The sequence below is a fragment of the Pinus tabuliformis genome, chromosome 7 (assembly GCF_031772625.1).
Source record: "Pinus tabuliformis cultivar Carrire ecotype Pingquan chromosome 7, CPIR1, whole genome shotgun sequence".
In the NCBI taxonomy this organism is placed as follows: Eukaryota; Viridiplantae; Streptophyta; class Pinopsida; order Pinales; family Pinaceae; genus Pinus; species Pinus tabuliformis.
In genome coordinates this window covers 753,187,307-753,214,714 of record NC_142293.1, presented here as the reverse complement: position 1 = coordinate 753,214,714, position 27,408 = coordinate 753,187,307, and the positions used below count along the sequence as shown (strand labels likewise).

Below are 27,408 nucleotides of genomic sequence, written 5' to 3'. Positions count from 1 at the left end.
TCCCATGTATCCCCTACACTTCTCAAATGAAATTCAACTAGAATCTTTACTAATCCATGATGATATAGAGTTGTTTCTATTGATTCAACTTTCTTTTGAACATTTGTTGCCATTCTTCTCAAACTGTTCAGAAGGAAAAAGGGAATATTGAGGGTTCCATTCTCTAGAAAATTCATTAACAAACATATATGATGAACATACATGGACCCAAAACTTCCTTCACATTTAATGAATTTTTGAAGTATTAACAACATAATACTCCATTTGTTTTTGAGTGTTGAAATTGGAATCCCTTTTCTAAAGACTGTAACATCCATACTTGGGTTTTTAAGAATCACCTTCCAAGATTCATCATGAAACTCTTTGTTTTTAAGCCATCTTTCTCCTAGTCTTGGGAGTTTTGTTGCTTCTGTTATGAATGATTTGGTGACTGCAAATTCGATATCCCCTATTTCCACTTCCATGCCATCAAATGACCTTGCAAAGGATTTAGTGATTTCCTTGCGGTAGCCATCAAATTTTTCAATAAAACACAACCATCTGGCCTTTTATAACATTCTCTTTAGCTGTGGATATCCCTCCATGTATTTTACCCCCACATGCTCAGTTCTAATAATAAGCCCCATATCCTTTGTTCTCGGTTACCCTTCAAAACTACTCTCTCTGTCTAAAAAATATGGTATGACTGTGTATATGGAATGAATGCGTATATGGAAATGAAGCGACTGGGTATATGAAAATAGAGCGAATGTGGATATGGAAATAGAATGAATGTATACAGGAAATGGCTGCGTGAATATGAGAGAAGAACTTAAGAATTGGCATGCAATAAATAAACAATCATGGTTTGAGAGTCGTAGATAAGTAGGTCATGTCGTTAATCTAACTGTTAATAAGTGTAGCTGTGAAGGACCGGTTAAGTAGAAGTTATGGAGTTTGAGGTGGAGATCAGTTATGAAGGAATCATTGGACCGTTTGTCATTGAAGATGGAAGATATGGCGGAGACATTGTGGTGGTCAAATCACATGATGGTTAATTCAGGAGACATGTGATCATACATGTTATACAAGTTTATGTTTTCAAATTTCCTTTTGAAATAAATTTTTGTATTTACCTTTGGAACCTTTACCTTCTGCTTACTAATATTTTGATGTTTTCTCCATAGGTACTTTAGGCATGATTGGTATTCAAAGTTGTTTTTTCTTCAATTACCTGCATACATGATTTTATTATGAATTGCTTGGACTAATAAGCAAATTGTTGCTGCATAATCAGATTATCTGTAGAACAGGATCAACTGCAGAACAAAATCAGCTGCAGAATGTGAAACAGAGAGTGAAATATGGGTTATGAATGAATGAAATGGAAATGGCCGTGTAAGTGAAAATAAGACATGATGATAAATGAAAATGGATATGAAAGAAATACTGGAGAAGGAAAAATTTATTGGTGGGATATGGCAATGGAATGAAGTGAAACTGTAAAATTAAAACAGTGTGAAGTGAGATGAGATAATGAAATTTACAAAATGCAAAGAGACTGTGGCTTTTTGTCACCACTTATTACAGAAAGGAAATGGAAAGTATAGGGTGTTAGAAACTTTTGATTTTCCCCCTGTATTTTCTGTATAAGCATGCCAATCAATGATTGGTTTTCAACCTTATACAATTTTTTTTTGTTAGATAGGAAAAATAAAGACTAAGTTGGTGGAGAAGAAGGATTCTTCTTCACTAACTTCATTTCAGAATTGTTCTAGAAGATTTTGATGAACTCCTCCTTTGAAATTGGTTTTTGATATATCTTCAATCTATGACCATTCACAAGAAGAGGAGTTTGACTTTCATCTATTGTTTTGATCCTCACTACTCCATTACTAAATAATTTTTCAATCTCATATGGACCAAGCCAATGAGTTTGAAGCTTCCCTTGAAAATCCTTAAACTTTGAATCAAATAATAGTTCCCAATCTCCTTCTTGAAACCTCTTATCCTTGATGTATTTATCATGCCATTTAGCCATCTATTGTTGGACTATACTAGTCCTTTGAACTGCCTCTTGCCTGATTTCATCAAGTTTATTTAATTGCTCCAGTCTATGTTTTTGAGCTTTTGATAAATCCATCCCCAACTGGACTGCCATCTTGAAAGTTCTGATTTGGAACTATATAGGGAACAAGACTTGTTTCCCATAAACAAGTTCACAGGGTGTATGTCCCATTGTGTTCCTCCATGTAGTTCTATAGGACCATAAGGCTTCAAGAAGCCTTTCTGCCCAATCTCTTCTATGTATATGCACAGTCTTGGTGAGGATTCCTTCAATCACTTTATTTTTAGACTCCACTTGACCATTTTCTTGTGGATGATAGGGAGTAGATTTCCTATGCTTGATTTTGTACTCCTTCACAAGCCTTTCCACCATATTGGATGTGAATTGAGATCCCCGATCTATCACAATTTCTCTTGGGACACCATAACGAGTGAAGATATCCTCAAAAAGAAAATTAACTACAGTTTTTTCATTAGAAAAAGGTAATGCCTTGGTTTCTACCCTTTTGGTGACATAATCAATGCATACCAATATATGCTTTTTCTGCTTAGATGGAGGATTAATTGGTCCAATAAAGTCTAAAGCCCATTTTTCAAAAGGTTCAATAAGTACCTGAGTTTGTAATGGCATTTAATTTGTGGGAGCAGGTTTCCCTACCCTTTGGCAGCTATTACACCTCCTGACATATTCTTTAGAATCTTTGAATATGGATGGCCAATAATATCCTAAAGAAATGACTTTATAGGTTGTCCTCTTGTCAGCAAAGTGTCCACCACACGGCTCATCATGACATGCTTTGAGAATATCAGTCATTTCATCTTCCCTGACACACCTTTTGATCATAAGATTTGGCCCTGTTTTATACAACTCGTTAGTCATCCATGAATATCTTGCACCTTCTTGAATAATCTTTCTTTTCTCTCTAGGAAACAAATGTGAAGGTAACTTTCGTGTAACCAAGTAATTATAAGATCTACAAACCAAGGAGTTTGAGTAGTTACTGCAAAAAGATATTCATCAGGAAACTTATCTTCAACCGGAGAGTTTTCTTTGATATTCTGAATACTGGACAAGAAATTAGCAACTGTGTTTTGTTTTCTAGGTCTATCTAGCACAGTAATGTTGAATTCTTGCAAAAGTAAAAGCCATATTGTAACTCTCCCATTAGTAATAGGGTTATTCATCAAATATCTAATTGCAGAGTGATCTGTATGAACAAAGGTTTCATAGCCGGTTATATAGTGTCTGAACTTATTAATTGCATGAACGACAACTAAAAATTCCTTTTCAGTCACAGTATAATTCAACTCAGTGGGAGTCAAATTGTTACTTGTATAGTAAATGGCATAAGGAATCAAATCTTTTTGTCCCAATATAGCTCCCAGAGCTGTATCTGAAGCATCTGTGGAAATATGGAAAGGAAGTTTCCAAATTGGACCTCTTAAAATAGGTTCTTTAGAAATTTTTGCTTTCAAGGTTTCAAATGTTAGTTGGCAATCAAGATTCCAACTGAATTCACAATCTTTTGTAAGCAATTTGAAGAGTGGAGATGCTATTTTGGTGAAGTTTTCTATAAACCTTCTGTAATATCCTGTAAATCCTAGAAAACTTCTAACATCCTTTTGGCAATTTGGAATTGATAACTTAGAGATGACTTCAACTTTAGATTTGTCAACTTTAATCCCATCTCCCAAGATGTGATGTCCTAAAACAATACCTTCTGTAAACATCATAAAACATTTTTCATGGCTTAGTGAAAGGTTTGTTTCTTTACATCTTTTAAGAACTTTTTCCAAAATTTCCAAAACTTCTTAAGATGTGTTTCCATAGACTATAAAATCATCCATATATACCTCTACACAATCATGTATCATATCAGAAAAAATTCCTAATACTTCTCTTTGGAATGTTGCAGGTGCATTACATAATCCAAAATGAAGTACTCGGTAGGCAAAAGTTCCCCATGGACAAGTAAATGTGGTTTTATCCTGATCCTCAGGTGCTACCTGAATTTGATTATAACCACTAAAACCATCCAAGAATGAGAAATACTTCTTACTTGCTAATGTATCTAACACTTGATCAATAAAGGGCAAAGGAAAGTGATCTTTAAGGATTTCTTTATTAAATTCTTAGTAATCAATGCACACCCTCCATTTATCATTCTTTTTAGGCACAATTACCAAGGAGAAACCTATTGGTTATTTGAAATTGGGTAAATGAAGTTTACATTTAGTAATTTTTGGAGCTCTTCTTTTACAATTTCCCTAAGATTTGGATTCATTCTTCTCTGAGGTTGTCTGATTGGTCTACTATTTTGCTCAATATAGATATGATGGATGCAAGTCTTAGGATCAATGCCTTTCATGTCGGTGTATTCCCATGCAAATGCAACATATGTTTTTGTAATGTTTTGGTTAGATCTTCTTGTAACAGTTGTAGTTTCTCCAAGTTTTTGTTTATGTTCAATGTCCTACCTGGAAAAATTTCAATTGTAGAGCTACCAAACTCTTCCATAGAATAGAGAGACATCTGCCTAGACGACAAGTATTCAACATTAGATTTTTCTTGAAATTGTGCATGATCATATTTTGAAGATGTTTCAAAATTTTCCAATGTATTCAAAATTTGACTATCTTCACTAATTTCTGATAGAGTAAAGAGAGGCTGAATATCATCTTCATCATTAATCCATTCCTTGTCATCTATTTCTGACATTGCTTTTACTGGAGGATACAGAGTAATTTTTTTTGTTGAATTACCATCAGGAATATACATGTCACGAGATCTACAACTAATAAAAGCATCAACTGTGGCCAACCAAGGTCTTCCTAATATGAGTGGGTGTCCTCCTAGATTATTCTTGGGAGTTAAGATCATGAAATCAACAGGATATTCTCAAGGATCTAAGGATACTGAAATATCTTCTAGCACACCATCTGGTTTTATTACTGATCTATCTACAAGTTGTAGTAAGGTAGGTGTGTAAAGAAGATTAGGAAGTTTAAGTTGCTCCATAGTTTGTCTACTCATAATGTTTATTGCTGCGCCTAAGTCAATCAATGTATTTGGAATTTCAATTCTATTTTTATGTGTCTTGACAATTGGACTCCTTGGATCCACATATTTATGTATGGAAAATTTTCCCATCATTATGTCTGCTATTTTTCCTACCAGGTGAATTCTTTTTGTTTCTTTTGCTTTTCTTCCTAGTCTTTTGATACTGAACTCTCTTATTGTTTTGGCTAGAATTGGAATTTCTCTAATGGCTTGTAGCAAAGGAATTTTGATATAGACATTCTTCAATTCATATAGAAAATCATAGTTGGGCAACAAAATATGTTTTTCTACCCCTCTATCAATTTGTAGTCTTTCAGGAAAAGGAGGTGCAGAAGTAGATGCTAGTTGCGCAATGATAGGAGTTGTGTTCATTGGTTCTTTTTGTTTTCATTTTTCAATGTTCTGGTTTTGGAGAGATGTTCCCTCAAAATTTTTATTGACTTTTAGAGAATCCTCCTCAGAAATATCTCATTCTTGAATAACTACAAAAGGTCTTTCCTTTTCTAATATCCTACTAGATCTTAGTTGAACATCATTAAGATCTAGAGTAATCATGTAAGTTGGAAATTGTTGTCCTTCTACCATGTAAGCATTCTGAGGGTTTTTATTGTTGGGTTATGGTAATGGTTGGGCAGGTAGATGATTTGGTTTCTGCTGAAATGGCAACAAGAGCTGAGGATTTTGGCTTTGTTGTGGAGGTTGTTGCGGAAATGGCAATGAAAGTTGAGGGTACTAGTTTTGAAGTTGTGGTTGTTGATTTTGTTGTTGATTTTGTGGGGGAGGATAATTCTGATAGGATGGAGGATATTGATAATATTGAGCAAATCTCCCATAAGGATTTTGTACCCCTTGTTCCCATGGTTGAGATTGATACTGAGATTGAGGTTGAGGCCAAGGTTGCTGCCAAGAATTCCAGTTTGGTGGGGGTTGAAGATACATTTGATTGTTAAATCCCTGATTTTGTGGCCCCAACCAAGGTCTTCTTGCAACAAAAAAAAAGATTTTGTAGAATTTGGGACTGTTTCCTCTTGAACGACAACCTTAAGACCTGGGATTGAAGGACAACCCTGGTTTCATGGCTTTTCGAACAAATCATAAAAGTTTCTACAAATTTTTCATCTAAAGGGCATTCCCTTAGGGCATGTTTCTTTCTGCATTTTGGAAAAAAAATGGCTAAAGCATCAACCTCTGTTTTCTGCTTGTTTTGAATTTTAAGGGTGTGTAGTTGTTCACTAAGGCTCCCTAGAATGCCAGTTTTAAACTCATCAAGCATATTGCCAATTTCTACCTTGCTTACAGAACCAGTTGTAGATTTGTTTTCTCTAACAAGAGAAAGATCTCTTGACCTTTTCCCTGTTTTAGATTTCCCTCTTGAGAGATGAACACACAGTTCTCCTATATCACTCAATGGAAGTTGAAAGATATCTCCCTCCCCATCATGTTAAGGATATCTATCCACCCATCTCTAATGGCCTTTAACAAAAGAGTTTTCAACGTTTCTTCATCTAAATTGTTCATCTTTGCTCTTTTCAAATTATAGTTGAATCTATCAATCAAATATTCTAAGTTTTCTTCCTCTCTTTGCATCATTTTTAACACCTCATCTTTGTAGGTTTTAACCCTGTACAAAAATTACCTGCATACGAATTCTTGAACAAAGAAAATAAACAATGCGAGAGCATAACCCATAAAACACATATGCACAGAGATTTTTCCCTGGATCCCAAAACTGGGACTACCAGCTTGATTTTTCATTATAATCCTTTCAATGTTACAATACATATTTATACATGCCGAAGCATCCAATACCATGGACCGAAAACCATCGCGTCCAATACCATGGACCGAAAACCATCGCGTCCAAAAAACATGTGCAAAAATCATGCACAAAACCATAGGTGGGTCCACCCAACCTAACATATGGTCCAAAACCAAAATTTTCCGGGGCGCTACCCCGGACCCCATAAAGTGGGGTTACGGGTGCCCTTCAAACCCCCTATTAACTACGTGGAAAGAATATAACACAACCCAACAATCTCCCACTTGTTGTTTTCTTTCCACAGGGGGCCACAAGAGAGCTTAGTCATTTTTCAGCCCTGAGATTCCCATTGCTTCTCTACACCAAGAGAACTTCTCAAAGCTCACAGATTTTGTCAATGCATCTGCAGTATTCTTCAAAGTGTCCACCTTTACCAGCAACACCTTTCTGTCTTCTATCATATCCCTCACAAAGTGATACTGAACATCAATGTGCTTTGTCTTTGAATGATAAGCAGGGTTCTTTGCCAAGAAAATTGCACTTTGGTTGTCACAGTCTATTCTTATAGCTCCTTGTACTAACCCCATACTTGAACACAATCTCTGCAACCAAACTGCTTCCTTGCTTGCATGAGTGGCTGCCATGTATTCTGCCTCTGTAGTTGATAGTGCCACTACAGATTGTTTCTTACTCATCCAACTGTCTGCACCTCCAAATAGGTTAAACACATACCCACTTGTAGATCTTCTCTGATCCAGATCTCCAGCCCAGTCTGCATCAACAAAGCCATGAATATCCAACACTCTATCCAATATTGGTCTTCCTTGGTAGCACAAACCATAATCACTAGTGCCACACAAATACTTGAAAACCCGCTTCACTGCTGTCCAGTGCTCCTTCCCAGGTTTTGACATAAACCTGCTCAATACACCCACAGCATGTGCAATGTCTGGTCTAGTACAGACCATTGCATACATCAGGCTACCCACTGCACTTGCATATGGAACACGGGACATGTCCTCTTCCTCTTCTTGTGTCTTGGGACACTGTTCAACAGATAACCTCACACCTACAGGAATAGGAACCTTCACCGGTTTACTATCCTGCATATTAAACCTCTGGAGTATTGTCTCGACATACTTCCTCTGGTTTAACCAGAGCTTCCTCTTTGACCGATCTCTTTTAATTTCCACGCCCAAAATATAGTTTGCAGCACCAAGATCTTTCATGTCGAATTTGGAGGACAATTGGGTCTTCAAATCCTGGATAATTTCTTTGTCATTTCCAACCAGCAACATATCATCCACATACAAGGCCAGATAAATAATATGGTCACCAATTAATTTAAAATACACACAATGATCTGCTTTGCTTCTGGTGAAGCCAAGTCCCCGTATAAATGTATCAAATTTCTGATACCACATCCTTGGTGACTGTTTTAACCCATACAGAGACTTCTTTAACTTGCATACCAGTTCTTTCTTACCCTTCACCGCAAAACCTTCAGGTTGCTTCATGTTGATTTCCTCTTCCAAATCCCCGTGAAGAAATGCTGTCTTCACATCCATCTGTTCTACCTCAAAATCAAAAGCAGCAGCAACAGATAAAAGTAATCTAATAGAAGTTACCTTGGCAACAGGAGAAAAAATATCACCAAAATCAATTCCCGGCACCTGGGAATAACCTTTTGCTACCAACCGAGCTTTGTATTTCTCCACCTTTCCTTCTGCATTTTTCTTCTTCTTGAACACCCATTTGCTGCCAATGGGTTTCCTTCCAGCCGGCAACTCCACCAGATCCTAAGCCTCATTTTTGTGCAAAGATACCATTTCATCGACCATGGCCTCTTTCCAGAGTTTTCCATCCTCTGAATCCACTGCTTCCTTCACAGTTCTGGGATCATTATCAGTAATAGACAAAGAAAAATTTGAACTGAAAGCAGATGGACTATACCTTTCTGGCTGCCTTCTTTCTCGAACTGATCTTCTCACAGCCGAAGTTTGTGGCTCTTCATCTTCTGATTCCTCCTTTGCTACAGAGTATGATTCTTCCTCCTTTGGGTCAAACTCTATCTTCTCAGGTTCCTTTGGTTGGACTTCATGTTGAATAACATCTTTTACCTCTCTAAACAACACATCTCGGCTGTACACAACCTTCCGTGTGACTGGGTTCCAAAGCTTATAACCCTTTAAACCATCCTTATACCCAATAAAGATGCACTTTTCAGATTTACTATCCAACTTGGTTCGTTTCTCCTTTCGAACATGTACATATGCATCACATCCAAATACCCTTAGATGTGAAAGAGAGGGTTTCTTACTAGTCCATACTTCTTGTGGAGTCTTATCCTCCAACGCTGATGAAGGTGATCTGTTGATTAGGTAACATGCAGTATCCACCCCCTCTGCCCAGAATTCCTATCCTAACCCGACACCACTGAGCATGCTTCTTGCCCTTTCCATCAACGTCTTGTTAATTCTTTCTGCGACTCCATTTTGCTGAGGTGTATATGGAGTAGTCTTCTGCCGTGCTATACCACACTTCTTACAAAATTCTTCAAATTCCTTGCTGCAAAATTCTCCACCATTATCTGTCCTCAACACCTTTATCTTCTTCTCTGTCTGATTTTCAACCAGAGCCTTAAATTCTTTAAACCTGTCAAAGTCTTCAGATTTCTTCTTAAGGAAATATATCCATGTATTCCTTGAGAAGTCATCTATGAATGATACATAGTACACAGACTTACCCAGTGATGGAACATTCACAGGTCCAAACACATCACTGTGCACAAGCTCTAATATCTGTTTCGTCCTCTTACCACCAGAGGGGAAACTCACCCGATTCTGCTTCCCATACACACAATTTTCACAGAAATCAAAATCCATAGAGCTATCATTCATACCTTCTACCATACCTTTACCATGAAGTATTCGAAGGCCCTTCTCTCCAATATGTCCAAGCCTTTGATGCCACAACATGGTCTTCTCTCCAGAGACCACTAGATTTTCTACTCCATTTTCAGGAACCATAGAACTATTGCACCCATCAACAATAGTGCTACCTTGTAGCTTGTACAGAGTTCCAATCCGAACTCCCCGCATCAATATCAGTGCTCCTCGAACCATCTTGCAGGTATCTTTCTCGAACACCGTCTTTACAACTGCATCATCCAACTTGCTTACATAAATCAGATTTCTGGCCAATGCAGGAATATGTAGAACAACCGGAAGTGTTCTAACCATTCCACCTTGAAACTTCAACTTTACTTTTCCCCGACCAATGATTCTAACCTTCCTATCATCTCCTAAGAAGACATCACCACCATCGTATTTCTCATACTCGCAGAACCACTCTCTATGGGGAGTGAAGTGAAAGGATGCACCTGAGTCAATCAACCATGCCTCATGATCTACATCTGTACTTGAAGAAGCCAAGTACACATCCCCACCTTCATTTGAGGTGGTTTTCGCCTCTGCAGAAGGAGCATCATCAGATCCCTTTCCTTTATCAGGAGCTTTAGATTTACAATCCCTTCTGAAGTGCCCTTCCTTTCCGCATTTCCAGCACACCACCTTTGTAGGTTTTCCTGGAGATTTAGATCTCCCTCTAGATTTAGATCTCCCACTTGATGACTTATTTTTGTTTCTGTTCTGGGACCGTCCTCGTACAGACAAGGCATCACCATTCTGGTTGTCCATATTTTTCCGTCTCATCTCCTCCATTAGCAAGGCTGAGACTATTTCATCAAACTGCAAAGTAGTTGCATTGCTACCTATTGCAATAACCAGACTATCCCATGAATCTGGTAGAGAACACAATAGACTGATGCACTTATCTTCATCTGAAATTTTAATATCAACAGATAATAACTGACTTACCACAGTATTAAACGTATTCAGATGCTCTGTCACCGAGTCTCCATCTTTCATCCTCAGGTTATACAGCTTTTTCCGCAGGAACAGTTTATTCACCAAAGACTTAGATTGGTACAAAGTCCCTAACTTGACCCACAAAGGCTTTGCCGTAGCTTCCCCTGATACATTTAGCAATACTAAATCTGAGACACACAATCGTGTTGTGCTCTTTGCCTTCCAATCCAACTTCTTCCATTCTTCATCGGTCACTCCCGATGGTTTAGTACCTGGATCTACTGCGATCCACTGATCTTTATCCACCAACAGATCCTCCATCTTGAGTTTCCACAACTCAAAATTCTGACCATTGAACTTCTCAATCTCTATCTTCCCACTGCTCGCCATCTTCTTTCACCACCAGAATCGATCTCGCAGATCTCCCACTGAACAGGGTCTACCACAGGCCCGAGCGAAACCCCTCAGCAAGAAAGGCATCCCCTTGAAGCCAAAATAGCTCTGATACCAAATGTAGGTTTTAACCCTGTACAAAAATTACCTGCATACGAATTCTTAAACAAAGAAAATAAACAATGCGAGAGCATAACCCATAAAACACATATGCACAGAGATTTTTCCCTGGATCCCAAAACCGGGACTATCAGCTTGATTTTTCATTATGTTCCTTTCAATGTTACAATACATATTTATACATGCCGAAGCATCCAATACCATGGACCGAAAACCATCGCGTCCAATACCATGGACCGAAAACCATCACGTCCAAAAAACATGTGCGAAAATCATGCACAAAACCATAGGTGGGTCCGCCCAACCTAACATATGGTCCCAAACCAAAATTTTCCAGGGCGGTGCCCCGGACCCCATAAAGTGGGGTTACGGGTGCCCTTCAAACCTCCTATTAACTATGTGGAAAGAATATAACACAACCCAACAATCTTTATGATTGGTAGGCATGCAAAAATCCAAGTATCTATCCAAAAATGCTGTTTTCATGTCATTCCATGCTCTAATGGATTGAGTGACTAACCCCATGAACCATTTCAAAATAGCTCGTTTCAATGTTGAAGGAAACAATTTAAGTTTTTGAGAATCTTCTAGATAGTCATAAGTTCTGCACAAGACTTCAAACTCAAACAAAAATGTTTCAGGGTCCTCACTTCTCAACCCATAGAAGTTTTCGAGGATAGATGGTGAGATATTTTTCATTGTGGTATGTGTTTCCTCATCCACTATAGGGAATCCAAAAGATTTATCTACTTCCCTATTTCATCTGCCTCCTCCATTATTACCTCTACCTCCTCCATTATCTCCTCTACCTCTCCCTCTACCCCCTCCTCCAAACAGTGAGAATTCTCCATCTTGTTCTTCTTCTTCCATTATAGTTTCTTCAGAGTCAGTATAGGGTTCAACCTGCAAGGTTATTCCCTCCTCCTCTGGTTCTTCTATTATTGGAATATGGGAGAGAGTTTCTACTTCTTCTTCCTCACCAGGGATTCCAAATTCTTCAACTATAATAGGCTCTCCTGTGGGGGTGAAAAAGGTTATCCTTGCTGTTGGAGATTTGAAATTTTTCTCTCTTAGGACTATCTTGGTAGATGAACGAGGAGATTCTTCTGATTGAGTTTTTGCCCCTTGAATTCTAGGAATCCTATGGTTGGGAGTATGAGTTTTGGATGGAGGTGTGCCTTTCCTTACTCTTGGTGGAGTAGGTGATGTTATAGGAATTGAACTTCTACCCCTAGCTATAAATCTACCCCTAGAGTCTCTTTCCCTATGCATGTCATTGTTTTTTTTTTTGAATGTAAGAGATAATGCTACATAGTTACACTTCCCCAGCAACGATGCCAAAATGTTTGGTCAATTTAGTGTCCTAAATTTATCTACATAAATTATCAATCCAGGTATCGTAAATTGATGAAATGTAGTGCATTGTTTGTGCTAGACGACCCTTATTACTTTGTTGTTTTTGGGGTTTTTGGTCCTTTAATCTCTAATGATTTACAAGGAAACTAACAAAATTTTAAATCTAACTTCTGTAAAGACTGTTAAGAACCTAAAGAAATGAGAATTAAAAGAGCTTAAGTAAGATTTGGAAGCAAAGTTTAATCAAGAAATGAAAACAGAGTTTCTATTTATGCTCTTATCATTATTTCCAAATCATGGACTAAAAACTAAAAAGTAAAATTGCAACTACTGTCTAATCAATTACAAAATCAAAACTAAATGAAATACTAAAACTAAAATTGAAATTGCAACTAATCTATTTTGGAAACAAAACTGAATGAAGTACTTAGTTACTCTACCTCTCAATTTTGGGAGAAAAACCTCCTTGTGATGACATTTTGAGGAATTATGTACTTCATTATTCTAGGAGAAAATGTAAAAATGTAGAAAAGACTCATTGTATAAATGAAGTATTCAACCACTTGGTTTAAGCTGAGTTATCAACTAGAAGGGCCCTTCAGAAACATTCATCTACACCATGAGTCAATAAACTAGTAACAAAATGGCAAGAACAGTAATGGCACTGATTAGTTTATTTGAAAACTTAAAGACTAGTGAAACAATAAATAAAACAAACTACATTACACTACTACATTTCAACTTCTAACTATTGATAAAAACTAGAAATAAATTAAGCAAAAAGGAGCTATTCAGTACTGAAAGAAGTTATTCATTAGTAAGAAAATGATAAGGATTGCATTATGAACAAGGTTAGTACAAAAACGATTATGAACACTATGGAAGAAATGATGAAATTATAGTTAACTAGAAAAGATAAAACAAAATGAAATAAAACCTTAGTCAGCGTAGGGGCCCTCTGCAACTGATCAGGTTATGTGTACTTAATCAAACTCCAAGAAACTCCTTCACATATCCATAAAACTTGTGGTCTTCATATTAAAAAAAAATAGGAAATGAGTTTTTCAAAATTACAGAGCAGTAGTCTGAGCTTAATGCATGAGGAAATTTGAACTCCTTCTAAGTTCATTATACAAGTATTTATAAGAAAATTATGCAACTGTTTGCAGAGAAAAATAAGCTACAACCAAAAACACGTAGAAGACAGGCACATGGAATTTTCTTCCTCAGCTGCTGGAGACATAAATCCAAGATGATGGCTATTGGATTCGGTTGTACAGATGGCTGTTGGAGTCCGTGGGTTTAGGAAGTTATTTCGGATAACGCTTCCCATCACTATGAAACATGTTGATTATCCACAAAACAGAGTCCTGTTGCCTTCGGTCTCTACGTTTGACTTCTCCATTGACCAGAGTCTTGAGCTGGTTTCTTTGTCGATTTGGGTTGGTTGACTAGGATAGGATCCATGTCTTGACCATTCTAGAGATGCCCATGTGGTTGGTTTCCTCATTTGACAGCTGTAACCAGTTGAAGCATGAAGATAGCTGTAGAACAACCGATTAGCTGCAGAATAGGTTGCGTTCCATAGCTAAAAGCGAAAAATTTATTCAAACAACAAAACATAAAAGTATAATATGTAAATCACTAAATGTAATCCTTAAGGCAATATATACTGGTCATTGATGATTATAATGCATTTTATTCATGGAAAAACAAAGGAAAGGGATGAGAAGAGTTGCTAGGGAAAGAGCAGTTTTGAGGCTCAACATTACCATACCAAAGTTCATGTGGAGTTTGAGTGCCATTTACCCAAACATTGCTTGGTTTAGAATAGTTACGGAGGTGAATACAACTTCACCCCAGAAGGTTGCAGGTGTTCCAGATCCATCTAGCATAGATTGAGCCTTTTTTTGAACAGTTCTATTCATTCTTTCTACCACTCCATTTTGCTGAGGAGTCCTTCTGGTGGAGAACTACCTTTTTATTCCATGTTGTTCACAAAAGTCAAAGAATTCATCCGAGGTAAATTCCCCTCCTCGATCAGATTTGAGGCATTTTATTTTGCGATCTGATTCATTTTCAACCAAAGCTTTGAAGGCTTTTAAATTTTCAAATGCTTCATCTTTATGCTTTAGAAGACCTATCCAACATGTTCTGGAAAAATAATCAATTAACAAAATAAAGTATTCTTCTCCATGAGGTGACTTTTTCCTTGATGGTCCACATTAATCAGTATGGAAAAGTTCAAGAGGCTTACTAGCTGACCCTTCCTTTTCAATGAAGTGAGTTCTGGTTTTTGTACAAAATTGGCATGGTTTACATATTGTATTTTCAAGGAGGTTGATATTTGGAAGATCATGAATAGCCTAGAATCTGCATGCTTTTCTTATTTGAGAAAAGATTAGATGTCCCAATCTTCTATGCCACAACCAGTTTTCATAATTTTTGTTGTTGTCCTCCCTTGAGTATGTATAAGTTGTTTGGAGTTCTTATACTTTTGATCACGGTTTCTCCTATATCAAGCTCACAAACAACACATCTGTTTGATTGAAACACCACTTCATTTCCTTGATCACACATTTGATTGACACTCAACATGTTATGCTTTAGACCGTCTACATACATAACATTCCCAACTTTAACCTTTTCTTTCAAGAAAATAGAGCCTTTACCTTTTATGACAGCAGGAGTGTCATTTCCAAATGAGACATTCTTTTCATTTTCTAAGGCATTATATGAGTGAAGTTTTTATTTGTCACCTATCAGGTGTTTTGAGCATCCACTATCAATGCACCACTGATTTTCTTGTCCTTCTACATACAAGGCTATACCACATTTTTCTATTTTAGGTTCTTTCCTTCTCCATATCTTAGGATTTAATGAGTTTTCTCCTTTTGAGATGTTTGCCAAAATTTTCTCCTGCATTTAGATTCTTCATGGCCAAAGTTGTTACAGATTGAGCATTCTATATCATTTTCAAGAAGAGAAAAGTTATTATAGGAACTTTTCTCGATCCCTGTCACATTCCTTCAATTTCGTGCTTCTGTAGTCATGATGGTTTTGTAAGCAACACATTGAGCAGATTTGTGTCCAAAATTATGACATGAGAAACATTGACCATTAAAAAGTTCCTGCGATTATCAAATCTATTGACCTGGTGATTGTAGTTTCTATTGATATTCATCTTTGGAGCAAATTGAGTATGGTTTACCTGAGGTTGGTTGTGGCTTATGTTCATCCTTGAAGAAAATTGAGTTTGATTTACCTGGTGATCGGCTTTATGCCTTTGCTGACGATTATCATATTGTTCACTATTCTTTGTTGCATCAAGATATCTTTTAGTGAAGGTTGATGGCTTCTGTGATTGAGATGCTTCTTCAGTAAATCCAAGATCTATCTTTATCAGAGGAGAATGCTGCACTTTGATCATTTCATTTAAGGTTTTTGATCCTTTAACAGATCTAAGATTGAGAGATTTCATTTTCTCAAGATCCTTTCTTAGACCCACAATTTCACATTCTAGTTTTTCATTGTGTTTTTCTTTTTCAGCAAGTTGGTATATCAAGGTATCTATAATCATATTCTTTTATTCTAAACAGATTTTGAGTTTAAAGATTTCTTCATGAAGGTCATCTTCTTCTAAAGCATCCTAAAAATTATCATCGTCATAAGCCATTAGAAGTCTATAGTCATTACTATTTTCATCTTCATCATTATTTGATAAACCATTGCTATCTTCATGAGTATAGTAAATCTTTTTACTTACAACTTGTTTTCTATTCCATTTTTCATATTCCTTCCCTTTATCAAATTGATCTTTATGAGGACATTTGGTAGCGTAATGACCGACTCTACCACAGGCAAAACATTTTAAGGGTATTTTACCTCTAAATCTTCCAGAACCCCGTTGAAGCTTATTAACAAAGTTTACTTCATTTCTTCTTCTGAAATATGTCCTGATTCATTGAGTTCTTCCTTTCCTTTTGCTGAAGCTTTAAATGAAGCTTCTCTCATATCTGATGGACCTCCTTTTCTCATCTCAAAGGCAGTTAAGATTTCATGAAGCTGTGTCATAGTGATAGTCTTGTAGATCTTGTTTTTCTTCTATGGTAGACACTTTTGATTCAAATTTAGCAGACAAGGTTATTAAAACTTTCACAACTAAGGTAACTTCCTTTATATCTTCACCCAGATTCTTCATACAATTGACAACCTCATCTATATGTAAGAAGTAACTAGCTATACTTTCATCATTGTGCATCTTAAGAGTTTCATATTGAATTCTGAGAGTTTGAAGTTTAGCACGTTTTACCTGAGAGTCTCCTTCGTAGCTTAGAATGATTTTGTCCCATATTTCTTTGGTTGATTTGAGCTGCATAACTTTGACAAACTCTGATTGTGACATGCTTCCCAATAATGTATTGATAGCCTTGAAATTGGTTTCATGTTTCGTTTTACCTGCCATATCTGTAGGAATTTCCGATGGAAATGTATATCCTCCTTCCATGATTTCCCAGACATCTGTTCCAAGTGATTGTAGCTAGGCTGTGGTTCTTATCTTCTAATAAACAAAGTTTATCCCATCAAATATTGGTGGTCTAATGGATCCCACACTTTCTTGATTACTCATGATGATGGATCTCCATTCAAGTGATCAAGCTTCTTTTGAAGGACCTGCTCTGATACCAATTGTTGGAAATAACACTAAGAGGGGGGGTGAATTAGTATTATCAGGTTAATAATTTTATTTCCCAAAAAAATTTGTATACGCTACTTCAGCTAAGGGAACGAGTGTGTACACGCGACTGTACTTAGAGAAACCAATGTATATCTAGAGAACTTTTGATTTACCCAATTTATCATGCATTGAACTTTAACCAGTATATTTGAGATTTATTAGATAGTGCAGTAAAAGCAGAATAAAGAATCACACATAAGAAACACACATAAACACCAACGTATAAGGTGGAAACCCAATGTGAGTAAAAACCACCTGCTGCTGTCGTCTCTGTCTTATTTTAACAATAAGAAAATCTGTTTGCAATCTTCTACTCATGCAGAATTATACCAGTGCGCAAGCTTCTACCTACAGAAGGTTACAACCTTCTCTCGTTCTCTAGATTCTACTGGAAGGTAGCTACAACCCCCTAACTCTTGTACTAGCTGATATATTTGCTAGTACATAGGTGGCAACCTACAGAAGTCTATGACCTTCTTTCTTCCTTCAAGGACCACGTTTCATAAATTTTCAGATTGGATCCATCAACAACATCATAATTCAATCATCAAATACATCTGCATCAACCAATCATTGAAACTCAACCACCACTGAATCAATCAATAATTTTGACAACCCATCATGAAATCACAACCAATCTGATCATTCAGAATACTGCCACCAAAATACAGTAACTAGAACCCAAACCAGAACTCTGCAATAGCAAACATAAACAACTGAACCATACTTTATGAGGTCTACACTACTTCCATGTGTCGAACCTATGTGTATACACACTTTTATGAAATCCAACCAGTGTACACATCTGCAAATATTAATTCATAATTCTGAAGCTATTCCGGACTTCAGTTATACCCATATCATAATATTTACAGAACAACACATGTGTCAGTATTCAAATCTAGACTATACATGATCAAACCACATAATGATAATTCATTTCAGGCCTTAAGATCTCGATCCATCATTAGATCTTATCCTTCATCAACCGCTAAGGTTCATCCTTGGTTCAGATCAAGCGCAACACCATAAGCCAATAACTTGCATACTAGATCTCACACTTCATCAAATATTAGATTTTTGCACACCTGGCCGAATGATCTTCTCCTCCTTTTATAGTTTTAGGCCTTTCTCAATACCATGGACAAAAACCACTTAGGACCAGATACCTAGGGTCAATACCTCGGACCAGATACCTTGAACCAATATCATGGATAAAAATACCATGGACCAAATACCTCGGACCAAAAACTTAGTTTTTCAAGATATATGCGTTTCTCCTTTCGTGAAATTGCATGTGTACGTATATGCTACTTGTGGTTCGTGAACCTGCATGTATATGCATCTTGGTCAAGGTGAACCTGCGTATACCTTTCTTTCTTCATTCTTTGTAGTTTGATCTATAATTCTTTGCTGTTAACCTACTGTACTGTAATTTTTCATTTGAGTGAGTTGCCGTCAAGGACAACACTTGTATCATAATTCCAACATGATGTTGAATCTTACCTTGGAAAATATATTTTTCAAATTCATTAGATGCATATTATCCTCCATCACTAGTATGGAGAGATCTAATATATGATTGTGCTTTATTTTGAATCCATACTTGAAATTTTTTAAAAGTTTCAAAAGCTTGATATCTATCTTCCGACAAGTACACCCATTTTGGTGTAATCATCAATAAAATATATGATATATTTATTTCCATTAGTATATTTAATATGTATTGAAACACACAAATTATAATGTATCCATCTATTTTTTCTAAGTTCTCTAGAGGTGAAATCATGGGAGAGTTGTTTGCTATGTTTTCTAAGGATACAAGCATCACATTGATCCAGTTTCCTAGGAATAGTAGAAGAATAAAAAAACAATCATTTTTCAACAAAAAAAAGTTATGATAATTAATATGCTAATATAGCATGCCATAGAATATTAGATGGAAACGTACCTTCATTATGATAAGAGAGATATGTAGAATTTTTGGCATAAGCTTATGTCCTTTTCAACTTCAATAGTCTTTCATCCTCCACTCCAATCATGACAACCATGTTGACATAAGAGTTATTTATTTCAAAATTTTCATCAAAGATATGAATGGAGTGACCTTTATACCAAATGAACATAGGAGAAAATGTTTTTCTCACATCTATGGAAGATATATCACATCACATAAAAGAAATTGTAGGAATCCAAGCAACTTAAGAGTAATGGTGCAAATCCTTGAAGGTTTGAGACTTGATTTATATACAATGTACAATACATTATTTACATGGTTTTTGGAATCTTCAAATAAGTTTCTATGTAGGTTCATATGGCATGTTGCACCTTTGTCAATTAGTTATGCATCTATGCATGAAGCAAGTGAAGTATAGAATAAATATTTAGTTACACCAATATTGTAATGGGAAACAATGTATCAGTAGATTCAAGCGCTTTACCTTTCGATGGATATGGTGTTTCACTTAAGTTTTCTTCTTTTCTACCTTGATTTTCTTTTATCTTCTCTTGGGAAATTTTACATGTTATTGCATCATGTCAATTTTTTATGTAATGAATACAATGAAGATCAAGTCTTTCTCACTAATTATGTCTACCCCATGCCCCTATAATTCTTTCTTCCATGTACTCTTTTATTTCTACTTTCTATAAATAATCATGTGATTGATTCATCCATTTTTGAGCAATGAACATGATCTCTCCATTGGGATGATTTTATATCTTCTTATTTCCAAATATTTTCTCACATTCTACAAGTTTCTCCACCAAAGATTAATTTATGATACAGTTTAGTTGGCTACTAGCTTGGAGGGATTCAAGGTAGTGAGAATATGTAGGCTAGAGGGCCTTGATGGAGGATATGAGGAGAAAAATATATCTTCACTCTAGTGCCATCTATTCATACATGATGAATTTGATCTCATGATTTGGTGTGGAGTAGGTAAATCTCTTCTGCGGACAGAAGTGATCCCTCTAGCCCAAGAGTGGGTCTAGCCACAAACAAAACAACCTAATGAAATATTCCTTAGACTAGAATCGAATAAGATGGCCTACCTCTTAGAATGCTAATCTGCTTGGTGGTGATCTCACTCCTTTTCTCTAGCTTCCTTTGAGTTCTTTCCATTCAAACACCTGAAAAAAACACACAAGAGACAACAACAAACATGATAGCATACAATCGCATTCAATCTACTTAAAATGTCAAGGAATCTTAAGCCATTAAATGTAATATAACACTCAATGTAGGAAATAAACCATTACTTGTGTTGATATAAAACTTAGAAGGGAATACAACTAAAGCCTTGACGTTCCAGGTCTCCTCCGACGTATCCAGGTTCCAACACCACTACTAGCATCTCATGGTTAGCCTAAAAAATGGGAGTTTAAGGTTTCTTCCCTTTAGTTCTAAACCAAACCAAACACACTATGCTCCCTTAACAAACATAAACTAGAAGGCTAAAGCTATATATATCTTGATGGTTATTCAAGTTCCTAAAAGACCAGTTCAACTTGGAAAAGGAGGAGTTTATATAGCTTTGATGGAGGGGAGAGGGCTTATGTCTTTGGTTTGTTCCATCTTAATAGGGGAAACGAGTCCAAATAGACCCTCTTGGCTCTATCCAGCCCAACCATTTACCAGACTTCCATTCAAGAAGCTTCTAGACCTGGAAGCTTCGACTGCTTTTTTAAAAGCTTTCCAAAAAAGGGTCAGCGTGAGTGATGAAGGGATCAATTGCATCGTTCGGTGCTAGGTATGGTTTAAAACTTTGCAAATCGACATGGGGAAGAAGATGATCACCAGCATCAGTATTGAAAACTAGGATTAAAGGAAGATTATTGGGAAATGATGCAAGAGGGGAATGTTCCGCACATGAATAGGGATGTAAAGGCATGCTCTTCATGATGGGAGAGCACATAGAGTTCACTATAGAGGTCCTCCAGGATCAAGGAACGGGGAGTATAGGGACAGTGACAAAATGCTGTGTAACATCTGGTATGTGCTAATACCAACATGATCCATGATTTTTTCTTCTATGATATTTTTAGAATTTGATGAAAAAGCATGTAAAAACCATATATGTAAACACTTAAATAAGATTAAACATAAAGGAGATCATAAAGGAAATGCACACATAATTTTGATAATGGAGTTCATCCCATGTGGACTACGTCTCCGAGCCTTTCTTCAATAATGGGGAGGATACTTCATTCATCTCAGGAAAAAAGAAAATGAGTACATGGAAAAACACATCATGATACCTCTAATACTAGGAGTGACCTGAAAATGGGTTGCTCAAATCCAAAAATAGACTGCACCAGTGAAATCCTCTTGAAATGATGAGTAATTTGAGTATAGAATTAACTATATTTTGTCACCTGCAACTTTGGCCCCTCAAAGAATCTTTTAGATTCCATAGAAGATTCCTTATAGGAATATTTCAAGAATATTTCCCTTGAATAACCCTCCTCGAAATGTACAACCTCTTGGTCCTAATACTCAAGGTTCCCTATGTCCTAGATCCAAAAGGGTGGGTTCCTCCACCTGCTGTTATCTCCCCCCCCATTCGAATGATGAAATGGTGCTTAAGTATTAGGTCGCCAATAGACTTAACAAAGATTCATCGACAGGTAGATTGGTGGTCAATTGTATGTTTGGGCATAGCTTGTTGGGAGCTCCTAGGGTCGAGCCCATTGACCTACTTTTGGAATTCATTTGTTTGTTTTAACTCACCACAGTAATAACCATGGATCTGTTGACTACCACACTATTAACCCCCAGTCAACTGTCGTATTTGGAAGTGATGCCAGTGTTTGGTCATTGTCGCAACTTTGGGCTCCTCCAAATTGATTATAAATCACCTACTAATATTAGCCATGGTCTGCCAAACTTAAGCAACTGTTAATTTGACTGTCGACCATTTTTGTTGCTAACTAAATTTAGGTGGTTTACCAAATTTGGTCTTGGTTAAGGTTTGACTGGCCATCCACGGGGTGCCATGTGGTGCCCAGTGATTGGACCACATGGCACTTATGGATTGGGCCACTTTCACCACTACTTTTCCATGTGGATTAATTTGAGGTCGACACATGGCATTGCCTGATTGGACCACATGGTCCATACTACCGAATGGGATGCTAACAAGGTGTTATATAGGTTGCCACATGGTAGCATATGGGAATGCCATGTGGCATGCTATGTACCACCTAAATTTTTGTTGTTGTTGTTTGTCTTAAACTTTAGATGGACATAACTTTCACATACAAAATTATATTAATGCACTGTTGGAATCCTTATGACAAGCTCTTTGACTTGGTCATGGTTTTGATGAGTTTGATTTTTGGGCCATTAGGGATCCTCCTAGATCATTCCTCCCCACTAAAGGACTTTTGGTCCTCCAAAAGTATAAAAATAATGTAATCTTAATCTACATAACAAATATATCTAATGAGCTACCTTTCCTTTCCTTCACCTTTGTACTTCAGAACCAGGAATGATGAAGTTGACACTTGTATCATATGTAAATATGTAGCTGCCAATACATGTCCAACTTGCAAGATTTTCAAACAAGGCCATACTTTCCAAGAGTTTATAAAACAACCATGGTCAAAGTTTACAATAGAACCCATACACTTTACTATCCAACCAAAGGTCAAAATATCACTATGTTGCATAATCACTTTCAAAAGTTTTTTCCCATGATTCTAAGGGGTCTTCAAAAAATGCAACATGTGATTTAAAATGGTGGCCATGCTCAACTACTTAAAAAGGATAACCATCTCTTACCTAACTATACTACTAAACTTTCTTCTTATAGTTAGCTTCCTTGTTAATATGCTTCATCGGCCGGTTTCTTCACAAGTTTCTGTGCCTTCGTTGGACATATCTCTAGATGGAGATTCCAATATGTGGATTTATGATGTACACCCTTGTTGCAATGGCTATAATGGGTTTTCTTCCTCCAGAATATCTTTACCTTGTTTTGTGTCTCCTTCTTAAGTGACATAACCTTTCTTGAATGACTATCTCTAGTGTGACTTTGACGACAAAAATTTGACTTGGTTCTTCCTTTGGAATGCTCACTATCACTCAAATGTTGTGATGTGCTTTGAACATCCTACACTAAATCAGACTTGTCGCTTGAAGTATCTCCTGTCTCCATGGGTTTGAAGTGTCCTTCAAATGCACCAAAATCATCATCATAATGAGAAAATTGACCTACCTGATTCTGAAGCAGGTGATGATTACTTCGCTAAGCCTCCACTACGATTCAAATTTTCGAAGGCCTCTTCCATGGATTGTAACTGAAGTTACAATCCCTTCTTCTCCTCTTTTTCTTCTTGTAGTAGTATTCTCAATTCAACATTCTCTTCTTGAATGGTTTCGTAGATCTCTTCAATTTATTGGAGCCATGCATTTTTTGATGGTATTCCCATATTTGGTCCAACACCTCCAATCCCCAACAGTTGTGATCTTTGTCTCATCACTTGAATCAGAACCCAAGTCAATTGGTTCAACACCTATATCCCAACAATTGTGATCTTCATCTCATTGCCTGAATCAGAACCCAGGTCATGTTGCACTATAGAAATAATTTCTACTTCCTTTTTCCACCATACTTATTTGGCTTCAATTTTGGATGAAGTTTCCAAAAATGATTCTCATCATTCCCTTGTTTCTTGCAATGAGTGCAAAAGAAATTTTCTTCCTTTTTATTTGTTGTTGTTGTCTTCTTTGCACGATCATCTTGTTCATGCTTTTCCCTGCTTTCAAGGTGAATAAATTTCACACTAGCCTCATCAAGAGTAGTGGGTTCAAACAACAACAATTTATGTTTAAGAAAACCATGTAAAGAGTCAATATATTTCATCAGAGTATCAAGTGAGTCTAAAAGAATATTTAATGCTAATGTTTCTTTCCTAAACTCCTCTGTGAAAATTTGAACATTCTAATCTTTACCTTGTCTTAAATGTTTCCATTCCATCAAGGCCTTTTTTGGTAACCTAATGGATACATTTTTCCTCTTAATGTAAAAAAAATTCAGACTAAGAATAAAGGAGTTTAACCATGTGCTTGCTAACTTTTTGAAGTTTTCTCTCCCACCATACAAGAGTGACGCCTCCCAGTCAAAGAGATTCTCTGATTCTTTGCCTCATCTTCTTCAATAAATTATTTTATTTGGAAATATACTTCAATCTACATGATTCAATTGTTTAGCATTTTCGCATTATATTCTTCGTTAAATATGGGCAAAACAATTTCTTACATCCAACTTAAGAACATATTTTTAGAATATTTCTATGTTGTCTATTAGAATGTTGAGAAGAATATGAAGAAGTAGAACATTCACTTGAAGATGGAGATGGAGGTTCAGGATGTTCTCCTCCATTTCCTTGATTTATCGAAGCATTGTCCTCTGCTTTCTCTTTCTTTTTATTTTCCTTCTTCAACAGTTCTCATAATCTGCAAACAATTTGTCTATCTTATTTTCCATATTGTAGAAAGTTTTACAAAAATATTTCTGTTTCTTAGTACATGCATTACCATCTTCCATTTACTTCCTTATGTTGCATGTCCAATCTCTAGGTCAAAAGACTTAAGTTTTTCCTTCACCCTCTTTGATTTTGGCCCTGTTCATCATCCACACTCACAATTCACATCAACAAGAAGACCGCTCTAACACCAAACTTGATCTGGTATCGCTGATACCAACACAACCCCCAATCTTTTCTTCTATGATGTTTTCAGAATTGCATCAATGAGGATGTAAAAACCATATATGCATACACTTAAATAATAAGCAACATAAAGAAGACCATAAAGACAATGCGCACAAAAGTTTGATAATGGAGTTCATCCAATGTGGACTATGTCTCCAGGCCATGCTTCAATAGTGGGGAGGCCACTTCATTCATATCAACAAAAAGGAAATTGAGTAGAAGGAAAAATACATCATTATACCTCCAATCTTGCGAGTGACATGAAAATGGGATGCTCAAATCCAAAAACAGACTACACCAGTGAAATCCTCTCAAAATTCTGAATAATTTGAGTATAAACTTGTCTATATTCTGTCACCTACAACTTTGGCCCCTTAGAGAATATTTTAGATTCCACAACAGATTCCATATAGGAATATTTTGGGAATTTTTCCTTGGAATATTCCTCCTAGAAAAGTGTGCCCTCCTGGTTCTTCCGCACGAGGTTCACTACATCCTGGTTCCAAAAGGCCGGGTTCCTCCATCCGTGGCCCGCTGATATCTTCCCCCTCATCAAATAGTGAAACGGTTCTTAAGTATTGGGTCACCAACATACTTAACAAAGCTCCGCCAGCCCGCAGATTGGTGGTCAATACTATGTTTGGGCATTTTTTGTTTAGAGGTCCCAAGGTCGAGCCTCAAGAGCCTCCCACATTTGACATTTGTTTTCTTGTTTTAAATGACATGATTATAACTATGGATTCATTTAAACATTGTACCCTTAACCCCCTATCAACTATTGTATTTGGTAGTGCAACCAACATTTGGAAGTTGTGCCAACTCTGGTCTTGCCAAACGGTCTCCAACTCGCTTGCTAACGTTAGCCATGGACCGACAGATTAATCTACTAATTTTATTTTCATGCAATTCTATCACCAACTAGGTTTAGGTTCTCCACCAAAGTTGGCCTTGGTTAAGGTTTTACTTTCCATCCACGAGGTGCCACATGGAACCTAATGATTGGGCCTTGTGGCACTTGTGGATTGGGCCACTTCAACTACTACTCTATCATATGGCTTAATTTGAGCCTAGTAAGTGGCGTTGTCTAATTAACCCACGGGGTACATACCTCCAGTTGGGTTGTTGACATTATGTTGACTAGGCTACCATGTTGCAACCTGTGGGAATGCCATGTGGCACCTTGTGTACCACTTGCAATTTTTTTCTTTATTTGCCTTAAACTTCAGATGGGCATAAATTCCACATATAAACTTAGATTGAGGCATTGTTTGTGTTGCTGGATTCCTTGTGATGAGCTCTTTGACTTGGTATTAGTTTCATTGTGTTTTTAAGGTTTTTATTTTTGGGCCATTAAGGATCCTCTTGAATCATCTCAGAGGATAAAGCAATGGGATAATCATCCTTCAATTCTAGGTTGAAGAGCTTTACTAACAGTTGTACAAATTCCAATTTTGAATGCAAGTCATATAATTCCTTTAATTCCTTAGATCACCATAAGAATATTTAATGGAAACAATATGATGGATCACCTTTTTGCTTACTATCACAACAATCACGAAATATGGTTTCATGTCTTTGTCCTTCCATATGGCTTGCTCCTTGTTTGATGTAGGGTTGAAAAGTCCAATGTCCTCCTCTCTTTTACTAGTGACAACTTCTCTTTCATAGATGTCATCCCACAAACCATTGAAGATGAGAGCATGTGAGACTTTTATAGAATACTCTTGGTATCTCTTCTTTCCAATTAACACCATTCCAATAGTGGAGATAAGGGTATCCATTTTTAATAGAGATTTTAGTTGTAATATATTTTGTTTCCAATAGAGGTCAAGGGAAGAAGAAATCAATGAATGAATGCTCAATTGGCATACATTATGTTGAACTTATGATCAATTTTTGAGTACAAAGCAACAATACTAGTCGAGTCTTATTTAAAGATGAAGAAAACTCATCTAAAGAGGAAGATATAAAAGTAATTTTGTAGAAGCTTGTATATTGACATCTAGATTGAATCTTTTATCAATGGTATCGATAGCAAGAGCTATATGGAGCTTACAAACAATATTATATGAACTCTTGTCATTCATAAGTGAGGAATATCAAAGAGATAATGATGAGACCATGCAATCACAAATTCGAATCCCAAAAATCTATTGTGAGCACATTGAAATCAAAGAAGAAGTACATGACTTGGGTCAATCCTTTCATGATTCCCTAATATTATTCCAACATACTAGCTACTCCATATAGTCAATATAGATATGATTTAATGTTTATCCCTCGTGCACTAGTTTGAAGCCCTTCTCACATTTACTACTTGACATATACTACAAAAATTAGAGAAGAT

The 27,408-nt window shown here is 36.6% G+C and overlaps 1 protein-coding gene across 1 annotated transcript in view; it reads left to right on the top strand.

Moving 5' to 3' along the window:
• The first annotated feature begins 929 nt into the window (after window positions 1-929).
• LOC149249709 (GDSL esterase/lipase LIP-4-like) overlaps window positions 930-27,408 on the top strand; it is a 132,037-nt gene continuing 105,558 nt past the window's right edge. Inside the window, exon 1 of the mRNA XM_089453448.1 lies at window positions 930-1,032. Coding sequence (XP_089309574.1) covers window positions 930-1,032 — 103 coding nt within the window. The remainder of the gene's footprint in view (window positions 1,033-27,408) is intronic.